This window comes from Vanessa tameamea, chromosome 15, assembly GCF_037043105.1.
Source record: "Vanessa tameamea isolate UH-Manoa-2023 chromosome 15, ilVanTame1 primary haplotype, whole genome shotgun sequence".
NCBI classification, from domain to species: domain Eukaryota; kingdom Metazoa; phylum Arthropoda; class Insecta; order Lepidoptera; family Nymphalidae; genus Vanessa; species Vanessa tameamea.
Genome location: NC_087323.1, coordinates 10,724,420 through 10,744,158, shown reverse-complemented (window position 1 = coordinate 10,744,158; position 19,739 = coordinate 10,724,420). Strand labels below are relative to the sequence as shown.

Sequence of the window (19,739 nt, the reverse complement as noted above, 5' to 3'; positions counted from 1 at the left end):
TCCAGCTACATATGGATATTGTATATATCTAAGGGAACAGGCATGCCATCCTTGGAGTTGCACCAGCAGCTATCTGGACACACTCAACCAGGAACCTGCAGTCGTCCACACTTAATATTTCCGCTTAAAATTTCAAATACATGTGGTCGATAAAAAAAAAACCTCCTTTTGGAGGTTAAAAGTCCTGCCTACTTTAAATGACGATTTCAACTCCGGAGAATCATTCCAATGGGTCAAAGTCGCTGTAAATGACAAATTAAACATGACTACGACTTTCTGAATTGCAAACCAACGCATTTAAGCAAAAACTAAAATTAAAGACTTACAAATTTTTGAAGTTGGTAAAAATATGTTGTATAAAGTTTTTATCAAACTTCAAAACTCCATTATAAATATATTCTGAAAAGATATATGCTGTTAAAGCACTGAAGTAATAATCAATCACAAATTAAGAAACTCAACTATTAAGGCAACTCACCGATATATTCAGTATATCGAATTTGAAGTTTGAATTCGGTGTTAAACCGAAGATGTAAAAATGCAAAAAGAACGAAATCGAAAGTTCTTGAAACTTTGAAAGGTTTAGGAAGTGTAGCCAGAATCACTACCAAAAATACCCTAAATTAAATAGGAATTATATCCATATTTAAATCAAAGAAATAATTATGGAATAATTATTTTATTTAATAAGAGTCAATTATAAGGCATTTCCATACAAATACTAACCTTTAAATTGGATGACAGCTAATAAATTAATCTGAAACGACGCAAAATGACTTCCAACAAATACAACAAACGAATTAGATAATAAAATCTAATTGTAATAATTATTTCACTGGACTGATAAAATAAACATTATATTTATTTTATTATTTAAATTCAAAGAAAATGCCAAAATGAGGTATTGGGCTAGCAATACCGACATATGGGAAGTAGGAAATGGATTGACACTTTTATGACGTTTTATATAATTTTAAAATTATAAAAATAATTTTTAATGTAACAAGTTATTATATGCTTAAGTAATCTGAAACAAATCTAACCCAATTATTGACACTGAGAATTTTATCGACGAATATACAAACCTAAACGAAGACATTCTTATAATTTTGGAAACGTGCATTGTGACGAACGAGTGCCATACCATACAAAAAAGATTTATATATAAGAAAATATACGCGAGCAGGGAATCTGATAAACTGCTTGTCTGTTTTGAAAGCGCATGTATTAGTAATTTCACTTGTCCACTTGTCTTGTACCGCTCTTCAATATCTACCATCGGAACATATCCATTTATGCCTGCCAGATCAATAACAGAAGAGACAAGGTGTAATTTACTTGGAGAAAATAAACTGCTTTCAAATGCATTACCGTCTGTGGTTAAACTGTGGTATTACGACAGAAATTGCGGTGTTACTAACGTTCGTATCGGGTTAAAGTACACGAAACGAAATGTTCTAGTTAGATTTATAATGACAGCCCTTTCACGTCTACTGGAAGATTTTAAGACGATAAGTTTAGAGTATTTAAGAATAAAACTAGTTCAAATATATTTATTAAATATTTTTGGAGCCATTTTTACGATATGATTATGTAACAAAGTAACACAAATATTTATGTGATTAGTAGTCAATATGATAAAAACCGAGATTGGCCAGTGAACACACGAATCTTAACCGTTTGTGGATAAGGACATTCTCAGGCTACTACTTCAGTTTTCATCATTTTCATAAATATAGTAAAAACATTTTGGATTAATGGTACTTGTCGCAAAAAAAATAATCATGCTATTTTTATTTAACAAATTAGATATCAAATGTAATGTTATAAATGCGAGAGTAGCTGTATGTATGTCTGTTGCAGAATGTTGAAAATTGGTATGAAGCAAACTTTTTCACCAAAAGGGGACATACTTATTAAAAGGACACACTACTTTTTTAAGCCTAACACCTGACGACCAATCCTTTAAAACGCGAGCGAAGACTAAGACAACTAATATTAATTATTATGTATAATATGAAAATGCAATAATTACCCACACTTATAAAACTCTCGTTTTTGTCATTTAATTTGACAAAAAAACATTAATTAAACGGAAAGCTCGAATACGCTGTTAATTAAATAATTAGTAACTTAAATATATATATATATATATTTACCAAATAGATTACGTATCTAATAATAAATATCAAATCATATTTTCGTTTTCATACAAAACAAAAAATTAGACAGCGAATGTTGATTAAAATGGAAAACTTACCAAAATTAATTCATTATACAGTTATGATAATCACTATAGATAACGCTTTACTACAATAGTAACCTATCGAATAGAAAGTCGTGGCTTAAGATTTATAGAATGATTTAGTAGGACCAGGAGGGATTACAAGTGGACTTTCCATTTTTTCCGGTCGTATTACTTTCCTCTAATTAATATTGCATTTTAGATGTTTCACTATTGCTCCACTTTTATAAGCGTCATGACTTATGGTGCCTCTTAATAATCATTTATTAAATCTTATATACAAGATGAACTTTGCTATACATGTTAGATAAGATTTGGACACTATTTAACATTAAAGTTGATATTTATCTATTATTTCATGGAGGTAGAACGAGATAGCGATCATAAGCTTCCATACCGGTCAACCGACCGCCAACACAATCATTATAAATACTGACACATATTACCAAATTGGTGCTCAAAAAGAGGAAAAAAAGTTTTAATAAGTTTTTTAGCATATTATTGAAGTAATATAAATTACTTGGATACAATTGCATTATACCGATAATTGAATTCCAATTGTTTTACTTTTGCCAAATATTTCGTAATCCACACAAACTAGTGCATAGTCATATTTGAGCCGTTGATAAAAAAACATAATTAAATTAGACGCTGTGGCGAAACTGGGGCTGCTTTCAGTACCTTTCTATTTCGATGTTACTTTGAATTTTAATAGAAACTTACATCAATGTTTAGAGCTATATGACTAATTCATTTCATTTCGTTATAAGCGTACCTTTATATGTTCCTTAAGCTTAATAATTGAATACCAATACAATCCATGTTCAATTAAACCTATTAGAATACAAGAACTAATTCCAAGCCTATAAATAATATAAATGTTACTTATATAAATAGACGAAATTAGATAAATGGTGTCAAGGGTAATTATTCGAAAAAAGAGACAAACTCTCGGAATTCCAAAAGGTGGGACGTCGATAATAATGCCGACTGTCGCATGCGACAAAAACCGAGACTAGACGCACTGGAATGCTGCAAGAATAGATGGTCAACAGTCATGAAACTAACCTGTCCGTATTGTATTTATAATTTAAACTATAAGAATACCTATAAAAAAAGAAGAATCTAAACGAAAATATTATTATATAAGCCGCAAATATTTTTCATAGTGATGAAATATTCAAAATAAAGTACTGTAAAACGAATGGTAAAAAATAAAGTACTGTAAAATTCCAAACCACATTTCGTTTAAGTAGGCTTAAGATCACTAGACCGGAGACAAGTTAACAAAAAACAACATGGACCAACGAAGCCACATGACAAAGAGTAAAAAGCGTCCTATTGGGGCTTAAATAGCCCAGGATGCTGTCTGGTGGCATACCAACGTAATTTATCTGTACATACCATATTTATAGACTGTCACTTTGTCTCGCCTAGTTCCGATAGGTTTAATGGATGTTATAAATTAACTTAGCCATTTTAGAATAACAGGTGAACAATCCTATATTAATAAAAACGTAAAAATATATATATATATTTCGTTTTTTAATTTTAATTTACTAAAAATAACAAATGAAAGATGAAAATAGATCCAACACAATTCGTGACCGTTGCTTATTTCAGACATCCGCATATTCGAGAAGATTGTCAAGACCATTACAGCCCCATGATACGGATAAGTGTAAATTGCAGTGCGAGTGTATCATTGAATCATTGGACATTGCACGCGCTCGACCGTGACCTTAGCGGAGGCGGGAACGCAACCAGTTTGCTGTTACTCTTGCTGCTCTTGTTAAGTACAACTTGCAAGATCGGTCGATCAATTTGCATAACTTATTGGTACTTTGTTCATACGCTATGCTAAGAGGAATGTAGTTTGGTCTCAGTATAAGCATAAATTCAGATAAAAGGTTATGTCAATTAAGTCAGAGATCAATAGGTAAGGTCATATATGTTTCAGGGGAAATAATAAGACATCTGTATGGGTCAAAAGACGGCAAATTAGTTTAGCGTATTACGAATTGTTTTTACAGGACCTTCACTTGCCCAAAAGTGGAACAAAACGAAATAATAATAATAAACGAAATGATAACGATAACAAATAATTCCAGTTCGTTTTTACTGCAGCTGAGTTAAGACGACACAAAAACGTAATAAAGTATTTTGATATCAAGAAACTAGTTACCGAAAGTTAAAAAGGTTAAAAGAAGTAAAAGATTTTTTGTCGCCATTGACATTGCAACTCAATGTCATGATTCATGGCGCGTCAACGGAACCCTGAACGTTGTTGATAATAATATATTTAAATAACTACGAACAGCATGCACCTGTCAATGAGTTATTTTAAGAATAATTTCCTTTTTTATCTCGTTTAGTACCTGTTGGAATTTTGCATTTTTAACGCACGTTTTCGAAACTAAAAGGTGCTGTCCGAATATGAAGCTGCTTTTGAAATATTATGCGTACCTTGGATGTGTAATACTAATGATGTAGTATATATGCCCTTCTACTATTTGCTTACGCTGTTAAAAAAAATCTTATTACAACGGTTCTCAGTTTCATTGTTTCAGGTATATTTTGGTATCTCGTTCACATTGTTCACAGGTTCACATTTAATTATTTCATATTTAAAGACAAGAGCCATTAAAATCTCGTAAAATTATACGTTTGATGATAATGCTCGGAATTATTAATAGACGCAAATTCAAGCAACTAGCGATTGAACGTAGTATTATCTAACTGAGCCGTTGTTTATTCTAAAAAATCTTTCCTCTTCCAATTCAAAATAATGTTTAATCATGGCACAAAGTTTAGTGTGATCACTTTGAAATAATTATATAATATAAATTGATATAAATATGAAAATGATTTCTGAAACAATTAATATATTCAAAAATTTTCATATTCTGAAAATGTTACATACATTTTAAATAATTATTGTAAAGACGATCTAAACTATTCAAAGGCTGATGTTATGATTTACATAAATTTGACGACCTCCGTGGTCGAGTAGTGTGTACACCGGTTTTCGTGGGTACGCCACTCCGAGGTCCCGGGTTCGATTCCCGGCCGAGTCGATGTAGAAAAACTTCATTAGTTTTCTATGTTGTCTTGGGTCTGGGTGTTTGTGGTACCGTCGTTACTTCTGATGTCCATAACACAAGTGCTTTAGCTACTTACATTGGGATCAGAGTAATGTATGTGATGTTGTCCGATTTACATAAATAACCCAGTTTTGAAAATCCCAAAACGAAGTCATTTCGAAAATCTATTTAAATTGCTAAATCCGTTCTTTTATTTGGCACATGTCAAAAGTACCGTAACAAGGATGTTACGTAAATGAGAAACTATTTAAAAAGTGTGATTACTTGTAAGCCACAACAAAAAGACAGAAATGATTCACAGGTAGTTACAGCTGACACTTTACCACAATACAAAAACATTGGCCAATATCCAAACGGCCGGATGAGAATTGTGCCTTCCTCGCAGCCTTGGCAACTTACATAAATATATTTTTGGCTGGAACTTTCTCTACACTTCCTTGCATACTTTTTCAAGGTCATATGTATGTTAATTCTCTCTTTCTTTGGTAAGGTATGTGCTACAACAGAAAAAAAAAAATACGGACGCGTTACAGTAATGGTAGAAGGCGTATCAAATAAACTGATACCTTCTCTTTAACAGACACCTTAAAATACTGAATAGAGACTAAAGTAAAACAGAAATCCTAGCATTTATATATTTTAGTAGAACTCAAGACCTTTATTGCAACATAAGGCATATATTTTTATATATGTTCTTCTGACATTGGTACTGTGAGAAATATAAATAATTTCTCATTTAACTGATGCACCTGCAATCATGGGAACTAAGATATTTAGTTCCTTGTGCCTGTAGTTACGCTGGGTCACTCACCCTTCAAACAGGAACACAACAATACTTAATATTACTGTTTGGCAGTATAATATATGATTTTTGTACATACCCAGATGTAACCTGAAGGCCCACAAAACACTACCAAAAAGTAAAAATAGCAAGATAATAAGTAGGAGAAGAATCTAGAATATTGCAATCCTTCTGTAATTGGAAGATAGTAAATGAAGCAAAATAGTTCTACATCTAGTCAATACTACTTGAAATTTGTTGATTATTTATTGGTGGTACTTGTTGTAAGTATTTTAAAATGTGATACCACAGGTATTGATTGATTTCATCTGGTACTTCACCTATTTAGGTGAAGTACCAGATGAACTACATAATTGTAAGGCACTGCCTAGTAAAGTATAACAATAGAAGACTATAAGACTCACCTATCTTTGTACCATAGGAGCAATACATGTACAAACATAGGAGGATTTATAGATAAAATTTATGAACAAATTGTATCATAATATAGTATAATGTAAATGTATATATCTATTTAGCAACATCATACGATACAAAATATAGAATAGCTTTGCCACCTGTCAGGAATAGGCAGGTGTTGCAAAGCAAAATATCACAATGATTGGATGTGAAATTGTAACAAACAAACAAACTCACTTTCAAATTTATATTATTATTTAATTTATTTGATCAGTAGTATTGGTTGTCACAAAATGATATCAAATCTTTTTTTATTTATTTATGTTTCAAAATACAAATTAAAATACTAACAATTGGATTTTATACTACATTTATGATGATATAAAGCATCCGCTTCGAATGACATCATATATGTAATGAAGATTATAATGGTTGATGATTTAAAAATGTGTCAGCTATTTTCTAAGGCTACTGGTATAAAATTATACTGTTCATATTTGTATATATTAATTATGTTTATTTTACATTTTTCATAATTGCATTAAATATTGAATTTAATAAATTATCCATTACCATTATTTATTATATATATTATATAATACTATAATTTTTATATAAGTTGTATCTATAGCGTATTCCAGCCACAAAAGGATTAAAAAAATTATTAAACAACATCAACACTGAATGAATGCAATGTCATTGGTTGAGATCTTGAATAGTCTATCACATTTGCTATGAATTTTTGAAAAAGGATATATGTAATATTTAATTGAATTATTTTTTCCCTTACACATTTGTTCAGGTATTTAATAAATTACAGTTATAATAAGGTCTTGAGCATGGATGTGGATTTGAGGATGGATGAAGAAACGATAGATGGATTGTGTGAAAGACACTATGGTTAGAAAGAATGTTACTTGTGAGATGACATCCGTCAGAGAAGTATGGAGAAGACATGCTGCGCTGACCCCAAGTAAAATTGGGATAAGGGCAGGAGAATGATATATAAATTATAATAAGTTTTTAATATTTCAACTACTTAGAATTCAATATTAAAAGAGTAATTTTAAATCTTGAAGGCAAATCCTGGAATTTATACTTATTAAATTTGTTTTGTTTTTTAAACAATCACCAAATTATTGGACATCTAAATGATAATTTTGAACACCAAATAACACACTTAGTTTATTTTTTGAAGCAATCACATGGTTTGTTTGCAGACATTTATAAAATATTGTTGGTAAGACAACTCAGTATATTTATTATCCTAAGGCAGCACAAATCTTGAGTAATCTCAAAATCCGTCATTCGCTACCAATTGTAATCACAAAAAAATTTTTTTTACTCTGAAGAGAGGAATACTAAGTCGATTTATATTGAAGAAAATAAGGGTAGTTAACATATAAAGAAATAAAGGTCAGTGACTTAATGTTTTGCCCTTCCATTTGAATCGGAATTATTAGACCTTGTTACCCGATTAGTCATCAAAAACAAATCGGCGGAACTTTAACGTAAAATGTGGCATTTAATTTTTGATAAGCAGTACTGTAATTATAACTCGAAGTATTCTTTAAATTATTTATTATAATGAGACTAAATATTAATTTGTAAGTGAATTATTATACATTTAGTGTTTCAAACGATCAGCACAAAGTAGAAAATGGCGTTAAGATTTTTTCAATTTTAACCAAGTTGTGGCGGCATATGGCGATGTGGAATGTTTGAAATATTAATAAACTTGAATCTTAGAATACGTATCTAGTTAAATAAACCATTTAATACAATAAAAAACTAAAAAAAATACTTACCTTTCTATTAAACTGACAGCAACTCACAGCACTAGAAATTCACTGTTACTTTGAATGTTACCCTTTAAAAGGAAAAATGTTATTTCAAATATGAATTCAGATACAGATAATAAAAATATACAAAAGATTTGGAATGAAGTATGAATGTTGAATTAAAAGTTTCTAATTCCTTTGATAAAAATTCCATATTTAAGAAATTATTATCTTTCGCAATAAGTCTCCTAATACTGTACATTAAAATGACGATGTTGAGGGATTATTTAGCAGTATATATGTTGTAAAAAATAAGTAGAGAAATAAAGTAAAGTTAATCTTTTTTTATGATATAGGGGGCAAACGAGCAAGAGGCTCACTTGATGTCGGACATCTAGGTGTTGCGGGTGAAACTTGGAATTTTGACGCGATGTCCGAAGGTGAAATTCAGTAGCTGGGAATAATCAAAACAATTCCTCGGAACATTCTCTGTGAAAAATGCAGTAGACTATGGCACAGTAATCCAACAACTCTACGCAAAGCCAAAGAATCAAGCAGGTCGGATAGGCCTTTAACGTCGGTAATTCCAGCCGCTCTGCGTTGAATACGGTTAAATGGTGGTAGGGCTTTGTGCAAGTCCGTCTGGGTAGGTACCACCCACTCATCAGATATTCTACCGCCAAATAACAGTAATCTATATTGTTGTGTTCCGGTTAGAAAGGTGAGTGTAATCATAGGCACAAGGGACATAACATTTTAGTTCCCAAGATTGGTGGCGCATAGGTGATGTAAAGAATGGTTAATATTTCTTATAGCGCCTTTGTCTATGGGCGGTGGTAATCACTTGCCACCAGGTGGCCCATATGCTCGTCCGCCAACCAATGCCATAAAAAAAATAAAAAAAATTGGAAGAAGCTGGGGAACACCCAACCAAAGGTGAGATCACTGTTCTATATGAGTGACCGAATTTGCACCTTGTACAGTTTTAGGCGATGGGCCGACGTGAGGTACCGTCATGACTTGATGAGTTGCTGAGCACACAAAGCTTTTTTGATACCGATTTCGCTTTAATTTCCAATTGACCGCAAATCTGAACGAGGTTCAAAACATCAACGCCAAGTATATTAACTGCTACATATGTATATTAAAAATACGCTGTGTATTTGAAATTTCAACAAACATTATAAAAAAATCTGTATCAAAGAATCGAATCGATACAAAACCGACGATGTTGCTGTTGACAAAAATTATTCATTCGAAGAAGATGAATCAATTCAGAATATCAAATGCTGTTTAAAATAAATGTTTCTGATGTTAATATTTTATTACGTGATAAAAAAGAGAACTAATTACTTATTAAACTTTTATATTGTTTTATTTTTAGCGATTGTGAGATGCCGTTTTTTAGTGGTTTTAGAAATTGAAACTGGGATCTTATGGAGACCTAGTTTAATTATTGGCAACATTATACCACCGATCAATATTCAATATTCACCATTACGATATTTCGGTAGACCAAGTCGTACTCTAGTGGTTCATCTTTTGGCAGAATTTAGATAATGTGTAAAATCTGGTATAACCGCTTTTTCTAAATCGTGCGAGACAATATAGTGCATCTATGTGAAATTTAATCAGATAAGCTGTAAATAATTCAGATTTCCTGCATGTTATATCCTATATAGTGTGAATCGGTACAAGTTTTTGTCTATTAACCAAGGGGCGTGATATGCAAAACAATGTCTAACTCTGCAGCCCGGGTATGGTATTTTTTTTCTAATTACGTCCGTGAATCCTGGGAATCGTTTTCGTATCGCCATCCAGAAAACATTTTTCTTTTCGGAGCAATCATCGCAACATTTTTATTGATACCCTTTCTAAGCAGCAACTACATATATACTACACTTTGTACTTCGAGCTTGGAAGCTGAGCAGAATTTTCTTTTGGTTATAATCATTCTAACAGCTGGTTTTTTAATATCTATATTAAAAAACAACCATACCATACCCTCGAATAGCAAACTGGATAACATATTTCTTTCTGTTGCATTTACCGTAATAACTACATTATTGATATATTTAACCATACTTAAACAGGACTTAACCCTTCCTTCTTTTTCCGATCTTTTTAATTCTATCATTCCCTTTAATTAATCCTTTGATGGGTTTCCATTTTGTTTTTCGTTTTCTTTTATTTCCGATCGGAATGCAACGAGTGCAAAGTACTCGTAACAAAACTAACTAAGCATCGGTGAGTATATAATATGAGTTGTGTTCGCTTATTGTCTGTTTTTAGTTTGTTGTGTATTTAATAACCAAGTTCTATCAGTAACATTACATGTATTTAATGAATGTTTTAATATCTCAGCTTATGTCTGACCTGAAACATAAACTATTATAATGTGAATTTTACATTTTTATTTGGTGTGTAATTTTTGGCATCTGTGGAAAAGCTATTTTTTTTTTTATTTAACTTATAAAAGGTCACCTGAAGCTATTGTAACTTATATATGTATATATATATATATGTAACATTGCATGATTTTTTTTTGTTTTTTTTTTTAATGTAAAAACTATATACTTGTTTGGTATATTTTTTGGTACTTTTTTGTTAAGTGATTTATAAAGTTTCACTTATGTAAATATTCTTTAATAAGATTTTATACAGGAACTTTGCTTATAAGTATTGTTAAGGGGGTAATTAGTTAAACATTGTTGTATCTCTTCTTTCTAATACCAAATCAATGATGACAAAAAGAGACATCAGCATTTAACTCATCACCTGCTAAACAATGTGTGTTAGTTAGAAGATGTTTAAGAGATTACTTTATCAGTTGATTTTGATAAGGTCATTATTATAGGCTCTTGTCTTATAATTATTTTCATGTAAGTATTTGACATAATGCATTTATCAATTTAATTTGACAACATTGTGATTAAATCCTCTTTATAGTTTTTTAATTGTTTTTTTTATTTGATTTTACTTGTCAAAAATTATAGAAATTTTTATTTACTTGCAGAAACAATGAGTAATGTTATATGTCAGGGCCTTCGCTCTCCTGTACGAAGGTTAGCAGTATTGAGTAAAACAAAAGCCATATCAACCTCAATAGTACACAATGAAACCATACTAGTCAAGAATAATGATGAGTTTGTTAATAAGGTTAGTTTTGATTTAAACATTCCAATCAATTTATAGAAGATATTATTTATATCAAGCATTATTTTACATCTTCACTACATAATGTCATAGGTTTAGTTATGATTAGTCAAAAGTGTATTACACATGTTACAGTGGCAGATTTACAATTGGACCTTGTTTAGTATGAAGCAAATCTCTGCATTTTTTCTTACACAATTTAAAATATAATAAGTCTAAAGTCCAATCTGACCTGGTGCTACAATTTTAATTACACTAATTGTTGTGTAGGACTATGACTATATGCCTTGAATTCATCATCAAGCACGAGACCTTTGATGATTTGTGAATGTCCCTTGTGCCTGTAATTATGCTGTTTCACTTAACCTTGAAATAATTTATGAATTATACCACAATATATGGTTTTGAAAGTGAATAAAATTTTATTACATTAGTTGTTAAATATTTACATTATTATGAAGTGTTTAAATGCAGCTTACAAACATAAATGTATATACATATATATGTCAGTAATAAAATTATCATAACTCTGTATATATTTGTCAGGTAATGAATAATGAGAAGCCGGTTATAGTGAATTTCCATGCAGAATGGTGTGAGCCTTGTAAAATACTCACACCGAAACTGAAGGAACTCATCGAGCCCCTCACCAACTTAGATCTGGCTGTCGTAGATGTAGAAGATAATGCTGAACTAGTCCATGCATTTGAAGTAAGACTTTTTTCTTAAGTAGTTTTTATGGTTAGAGGTCAATGGGTGCTTAGGTGTAGGTAGCACCTGATTGCCGCCTTGATTATGTAACATTGCATACACTTCTGTACTGTAATATATTCTGTATATTATTGCTATTTAATTTTTTTTGGAACTGATCATAAGGTGATACTTTTCCATTAAGGAAAATAGTGAAAAACATGAAAAGTCTTTGAAAGTATTGTATTTAAATGATTTATTTCTCTTCACAGGTAAAGGCGGTGCCAGCTGTTATCGCGATTAAAAACGGCCTCATAGTCGATAAGTTCATTGGCTTGGTTGATACTGATATGATAAATAACCTAATAGACCGGATGTGTGGTAAAAAGAAGGCAACTTAAATGAAAAATTAAAATGTTCTGTTAGTTTGTTTATATCTTGCCTACGACGATTGTTTTAATGGACCATAGTTATTCTTAGACTTATTTAATTTGTTTTTATTTAAATGAAGACTCAAAATGAAAGCATTGTTAGAATTAATTGAAAAGTATATGACTTATTATGTATATTGATTTTAAAATAAATTTATTTGTAATATTGAATTTATTATAAAATACGTAATGAAGGGTACAATGGATGTAAAAAACGGCGTGACAATATAAGGGAAGCTTATTTAGAATATACGGAAAAAGGGGTAAACACTTTAATTTATAAAAACACGGTCCATTGTTTGCCCAAATAATTTAAATTACTATGAAATAAAAACGTGACATAATTACAACTTGGCACTTGAAATTGTAACTAATGCCAAGCACAGCAATTAAAAACCAAAAACTGTTTTAATTTTACTGGTGCAAAGTAATGATTTGTTAAATAACAAAAATGGTACAAGTGTTACCAAGTAAAAAATTATAGCTTTTTTTGTCTACATATTTTACTCTGACAATGATGAAATCTAAACATGTATTAATTAAATATTGTTTTACTTAATTTGTTATCCCTCATATATATATTAACAAAACATATTTTATGACATTTTTTTTTTGTATTTTCGTCTTAGGTATAATTTAGATTATAAATACAAAAGATATATGTTTTATTACTAGATTATTTCTTTATTTAAGTTACGAATCAGAATTCAAATTATGAACATTTCACGGCTATAGATAAATCTTTTACCAAAGATGAATCTGAGCTTAGCAAAGTATTCTCTTTCTTTATCTTATTGTTCCTTTGAATTATTATTTAAGTAATGCACTAAACAGCTTTATATCTTGAATTTTAAGCGCTTATTAATTTAAGTGTTAAAGATTTATGTCCAAGTTATTTTATTGTTATATCATTAATAAAGATTTTTTTTTCATTTTTCTTTTTTTTTTCCTTTTATTTATTGTATCGTAGAAGATTATTAATATGTATTAAATTGTATTGCGTATCACCTTCGTATTGTGACTTTTATTGATATGTATTTGGGAGTGTTCAAGCTCATGTCAGAGTAAACCTCGGCCCTAACTTAATTTTTTTTTTTTAATTTATGTACTAATTATAAACAAGCAGTTTTTTTTTTATATTACGTAAGATTCACTGCAACCCTTGAACACTCCCTTTAATATTTATACATTTCATATAAGTATTATTAATATTACTATTACTTATATTAATTCATGTTCCATGAATGTAGAGCTCGTAGTTAAATCTACTTTAGAATTTAGATATTAGATAAAATTAGATCCCTATAAGAAACCATGCTTGTGATGAACCCGCGCCTAAAACCACAATGGACCCCCTTTTTGAAAATTTTATTAATAGTATCTAAATGTATTATGTACAAGTATTATTTTACGTGAATAGTTATATTTAACAAAAATCGTATATTGTTATTTTGCAACTTAGAAAATTAATCATTGCGATAGGCTATAGTAGATAGGTGCTTATTATTCCTTCCGACTTGATGTGTATTTCCTTCTAGCAGTTTTGATTCTAATTGTTGTAGTTTCCTATATATAAGTACATATTTTAAATTTTAAGCATATTGTATGTTAACGCGTTTGTTGGGATGTGGAACTCTTATGGTCCGTTTCAATTTGTCAGGGGTCGAGCCTGTATTCTAATCGGATGTCTGAAAGGTCTGATGACACTCGACGAATATGAATGTCGCCATTCGAGTTTATGAACACGAGCGATATCCGTTACGATATTTCATCGAGCGGCCGGCAATTAGTGGGTCTGATGAATGTCTACAAGACGATCAAGAACTAAGGCACTTGACATTTTATTGGGCTCGAACCCGACACGTGGAAATGGGTTCCAGCTTAGATCTAGCCAGGACCGGATCAAGAGATTTACAAACCCTGATCCAAGGAGTAGGGACCTCTAATTATTTTCCAAATAAATTGACAAGTCTTCTTCAGTCGGATGCTTCAATAGTTTATTATTTAAAAAAAATATATTCGTCCGTTAGGCACCGTCCATATTGCCGATCTCAATAAGTGAGTAAAAATTATAATTATTATTTGAAACCACCAACGGAGCCCTAAATGCATAAAGGAGAAACTAAGAATACTGAAGTCAGTCATTAGTTATTCCTAGAGGATAAGAAGGGCTTTAACTTCAGGCCCTGGGCAAATCTATATTTATAGGTGATAAAAAATCACCCGAACATTGTTACTTTTTTTCTAAATAAAAAATTGTTCGAGGACCCTACTTCTTTGTCCCAGAGCGTCTAATACCCGGCCATAATATCAAAGGTCCTTTGATAGAGTAAGTTGTAAGGATTTCTATGTTTACAGTATCTATGGTATATGTATGTATAGTATATCTATTTATCTTACAGTATTCATCTTTGTATAACAAAATGAGAATGTTTTAAAGTAACAAGTCGTACTTTATTATATCCATAAATATTATGATTATTTATCATTATATAAATGTCTATTAATGTATTAGATACATATATTTACAGTCAATGTTTATGTAGAATTAAACATACTTATAATCATATAAAAATGTAAGATCTTTATTCCTTAAATAAAAATAATAAAAAATGTAATTTTGTTTTTTCATTGAAATAATTTCAAAACTAATTCAAATTTCACAGCTAAATATTCAACTATAAAACAATTTCAGGAAGACTTTCATGTAATTTTATTGTTATTATAATGATGAAAATATCAACTTATCACTACTGCAATTTTAGAGAAACAATATCAGAAGCGTGACATTATAATAAAACTTCTGCAGTTCTGCTGTGTAGCGAGTAGGATCGTGGAAATGTTTAATAGAAAAAAGTTACGATTATATATATAAAAAAAGTTTCTTCGACGAAAACCAACAACTTCTTTCAAAGCCTATTATCATGTTTTAAATAAACATTTCTTTGTTAGAACTATTCGTTGTTTCAAACGATGACGTATAGATGCAATATGCGCTTCGAGTGGCTATGGAGTGGCTAATAAGTGGCTAACGACATAACGACGTACGGCTACAGATTGATGGACGCATGTCAATAATTTCATGATGATTGATGGTGATTGATGATTGACGGTGACGGGACGGGCTCGTACCTATATTATATAACAAACATAAGGAAGGGTTAGAATATTAATAAAACTATAAATCGATCCTCAAGCCGATCGAACCGAGATGATTAGCCAATAGTTATAAAACGTACATCTTAACCGACGGTTGCAGGCTCAAGCCCAGACAAGCACCACTGAATTTTCATGTGCTTAATTTGTGTTTATAATTCATCTCGTGCTCGGCGATGAAGGAAAACATCGCGAGGATTCATGCTTGTGTCTTATGATGACAATGAAATTCTGCCACATTTGTATCCACCAAGTCGCCTCGCAACGCCGAGGTGTGTATAGGTGTGAATAACCTCCAAACCTTCTCTCTAAAGGAAGAGGTGGCCTTATCTCAGCAGGGGGACATTCATAGGTTGTTCACTTTATTACATCGATTTTAGTTTCAATATTTAATTTTTTTTCTGTTATTATATCAGACTTGTAAATATAAACGACCGTACAATAAATAGTAATATTATAAAGATCTGGTGTGTAAAAAAATAACATTGACAATCGTTGAAGGCTTCTTTCTGAATTTCCTTATATTATTAAAAAGGTTTGGAAGAAAAAACTTAAAATCCACGTACCAGTTTATTTCAGGATACTTTGATATTCATAATATAACATAATTCAACGTCTACCAGCGGTTTTCACTCGACATCTAAGGAATTGTAATTCTGCAAAAGTTTTTAAAGTACGTAAGCGGTTTACAATTAAGAAAAAACATTTAAAAATCTGTACATTTTTATTTATTGAGGAATACCGCTTTCGATACTTAATGAAGAACACATAACAGTTATATTGTGCAATTTTAACTTTAATACATCGACATAAGAATGACAATCGTTTTAAAAACCAATATACAAGTTTATAACGCAAGCGACGCCGGTCCAAGTGCGTTCTGAAAACACATCTTTGTGGACGGATTGTGCTTTCCTATGTACAGCCTTCCAATTTATTTAATATTTCGAAAACACTAGGAATCTGATTAAACAATACTTGTGTTTTTTCTATACTTCATTTAGTTGAGGATATAAAAAAATCATTAGGAAATTTAGAAAGTTACTGTGATTTTTAAATGATAAAATTATTATTATTTTTTTCACAATTTATATACAGTTTCTTTAGACGCATCCGAAACTTGAAATATGTACAAAAAATAAATTAAAGTTCGTGGTAAGTGAAAACTCACGGTTCATAAGTACACCGAACGCTTAACATTTAACATTTCAAGAGCACAACTATATTAACAGTAGTCTAAATAATATTATCATATCGGCTATACACTCTCACGATTATAAAAAATCAGTCTAAAATATATTAATAAGGCAACTCGCGAACAAATATGGTCTACAGTTCGAGTCTGCACGTTCATTTGAAATGGCGGGAAAAGGTCACAGATTATAATTTTGTATTAAGAAATAACAAAAATGGTTGTATATTATTATAGATTATATAATAGTAAAATTACCTTGAACGTGAACAGACAGCTGACGTTAGAGCGAGATGTGTATACATCACACGTTTCCTAATCACTATTCATAGCCATTTTATTTTAAAATAGACAATAGAAAAATATATAACAGCATTTGTGAACGAAACACTGAAAAATTAAATATTTAAAAGGATTTTTAATTTTATTAATTAGGAAACGTGACTTAATCGATGGCAAGTTCATATCGCAAAAATTCAATGTGTATATTGAAATAAATAAATAGGTTTCGAATTGTAATCTATATTTTAAAAAGTGTAATCATTATTTAGATTCCTTTTCGTATATATATTTAAAAATGTAATTATTTTTTTCTTTATTAATTTTAGAATTTTTATTTGAATATAATTTAAACGATTAACTTTTTTATAATCCAATTAAACTCAACGTGCTACCGCGTTTGGATTCATACCAATTAGTATATATAATTATTTAATATATTATATGCCAAAAAAGAAACAATACAAAACAGTGATAGTTTAAGGTATCGTATAGACACTTTTTTACTTATAAACCAACAGTTCACGACATTTAAATGATGCCTTTAAATATTTTTAGTTAAAAAGAACAATATATTTTTTTTAAATTTATATTCGTAACTTTTAAAATTTTAAATTGTATGTAGTACACATTATTATTTTTAAATTTCGAACCGATAATAATTAAAACGTTGATACAAAAGTTCTCAATCTTATAGGGACTAAGACATTTTTGGGACAGAATATATTCTTAATAATAAATTTCGTGAAAAAGTAACAAAAATAAAAAAGAAAATAGAATTCACTTAAAACCTTTCATACACTAACAGAGTAGGTGGTACATATATTTTTACATTATTTACAATTTATTTACAAATGCTACAGACACACAACGAAGCGTTTGTTTATATACAAATTGGAATTATATGCGAAATCAATACAAGTGTATAATTTACAAGACTGACATTGGCATCCAAACAAATTATGTTAGATTTATCGAGTTTAAAAATCATTCATAAAATTCATTCGAAATCGATTTCAAACCACAGATTGATTTACATTTAGAATATACATGACATGATTTCATACAGTGAATACATAAGTAAGTCCAGTCAATGATTATCTACAATGATATTCAGTACTTTTTATACAATCTTTCCTATTATTAACGTAAGACGAATATAGCAATCGATACTAATCGAATGATTATCTCGATATTTCGATAAATTTCCAACGAAGGCCTCGCGAAAATTTACGATTAATTCATATTACGAATAAAAAAAAAATGATTTAAAATTATTCGATTAATAAGGTAAACAGATATATAAGTCTTGTTTTCGAAGGTTATATGTTATTTACGTACGCAGTAACTGGCAGCCTACGCGTACCTTTTTTTGTTTACTTAACAAAAACATAATTACACAAAAGATAAAAATAAGGGGCCATTCATTTATTACGTAAGTCGATTTAGGAGGGGAAGGTCGACCATGTCTTATGTTTTCTTACAAGGAGGTGGGAGCCTCGATAGTTCTTACGTAAAATCATAAAAAGTTCAAATTATCTGAAAAACGCGATTGCCGAGGACCGCTCGTATGCGTATAGGTAAACGATATTTCCATTTCAATGGCAATGAACCCGCGCCACCCACACTGAACCTCCCCGAATTCCCCGCTTGTGTATCCGTCCTCTAGGTCATGATTGGGTGATCGCAGCGCGACATAAATTACTACAGTCTGTTTATGGCGCAATGCGGATAGAAAAAGGGGTAATGGGTAGACCTGATGCTGTCACTTACAGTGGCCTTACATATATTGCAATCACATCTGGAAAACACTCGTCGTCTACTGCAAAAATCCACTATTCTGGCTTCAATCGCATTCTACAACTCCCAGAGCTCGCAGATTATACCTCAAAACCAGTGGTTATATTTTCAGTCGATGGAGGCCCAGGTATCAAAAGGTTATTGCAAGTGCAATAAAAAAACTTAAGGAGCTCGACTTAGATGCCGTTTTTATAGCAACAAATAAACCTGGTAGAAGTGCATTCAACAGGGTTGAACGACGTATGGCACCGTTGTGTCTTCCATTGTCTGGTCTGGTGCTACCGCAGGATACGTTCGGCAACCATTTCGATGCAAACGGAAAAACTACCAATTCTGATTTAGAGCTGAAAAACTTTCCTCAGGCAGGTAAAACTTTGTCAGAGATTTGGAGTTTAATTATTATAGATAATGAACCAGTAGTAGCAGAATGTTTGCCTCCAGGCATGAAGGTGTTGAAGAAATGACAGATGTATTAAATGATCAACATTTGTATACAAGACATCTGCAGGAGTCCCAATAATTTTTACAAATAGTAAAATGCACTAATAAGGCATGCTGTGGTGATATAAGGAGTGATATTCGTACAATCCTTCCGCAAGGGTTTTCCTCCACCATGTCCTTTAAGAAATGAATCTTCGCTCATATTTCCCTCCCCCAGAAGATGTTAAAGCATCGTGTGAGTTCAAGCAAGTGATCGGATGTTT

The 19,739-nt window shown here is 30.9% G+C and overlaps 2 protein-coding genes across 5 annotated transcripts in view; one reads left to right on the top strand and one right to left on the bottom strand.

Annotated features, from left to right (window-relative positions):
• Positions 1 to 8,455, bottom strand: part of LOC113402116 (kinesin light chain) — a 50,268-nt gene extending 41,813 nt beyond the window's left edge. The window contains exon 1 of the mRNA XM_064217084.1: positions 8,359 to 8,455. The gene's annotated coding sequence lies outside the window, so the exon portion shown is untranslated. The remainder of the gene's footprint in view (positions 1 to 8,358) is intronic.
• A 1,318-nt stretch (positions 8,456 to 9,773) lies between these two features.
• Positions 9,774 to 12,886, top strand: LOC113402121 (thioredoxin, mitochondrial). 4 transcript variants are annotated; one of them, XM_026642256.2, is made up of 4 exons: positions 9,774 to 9,973; positions 11,348 to 11,490; positions 12,034 to 12,198; positions 12,450 to 12,886. In XM_026642256.2, the coding sequence occupies exons 2-4, from the start codon at positions 11,353 to 11,355 to the stop codon at positions 12,576 to 12,578; spliced, it is 432 nt and encodes a 143-aa protein (XP_026498041.1). In that variant the 5' UTR covers positions 9,774 to 9,973; positions 11,348 to 11,352; the 3' UTR covers positions 12,579 to 12,886. The 4 variants fall into 4 exon arrangements, with proteins under 4 accessions (XP_026498041.1, XP_064073162.1, XP_026498042.1 ...); XM_064217092.1 differs by having other exon boundaries at positions 9,803 to 9,904; XM_026642257.2 differs by having other exon boundaries at positions 9,815 to 10,088.
• The last annotated feature ends 6,853 nt before the right edge of the window (positions 12,887 to 19,739 follow it).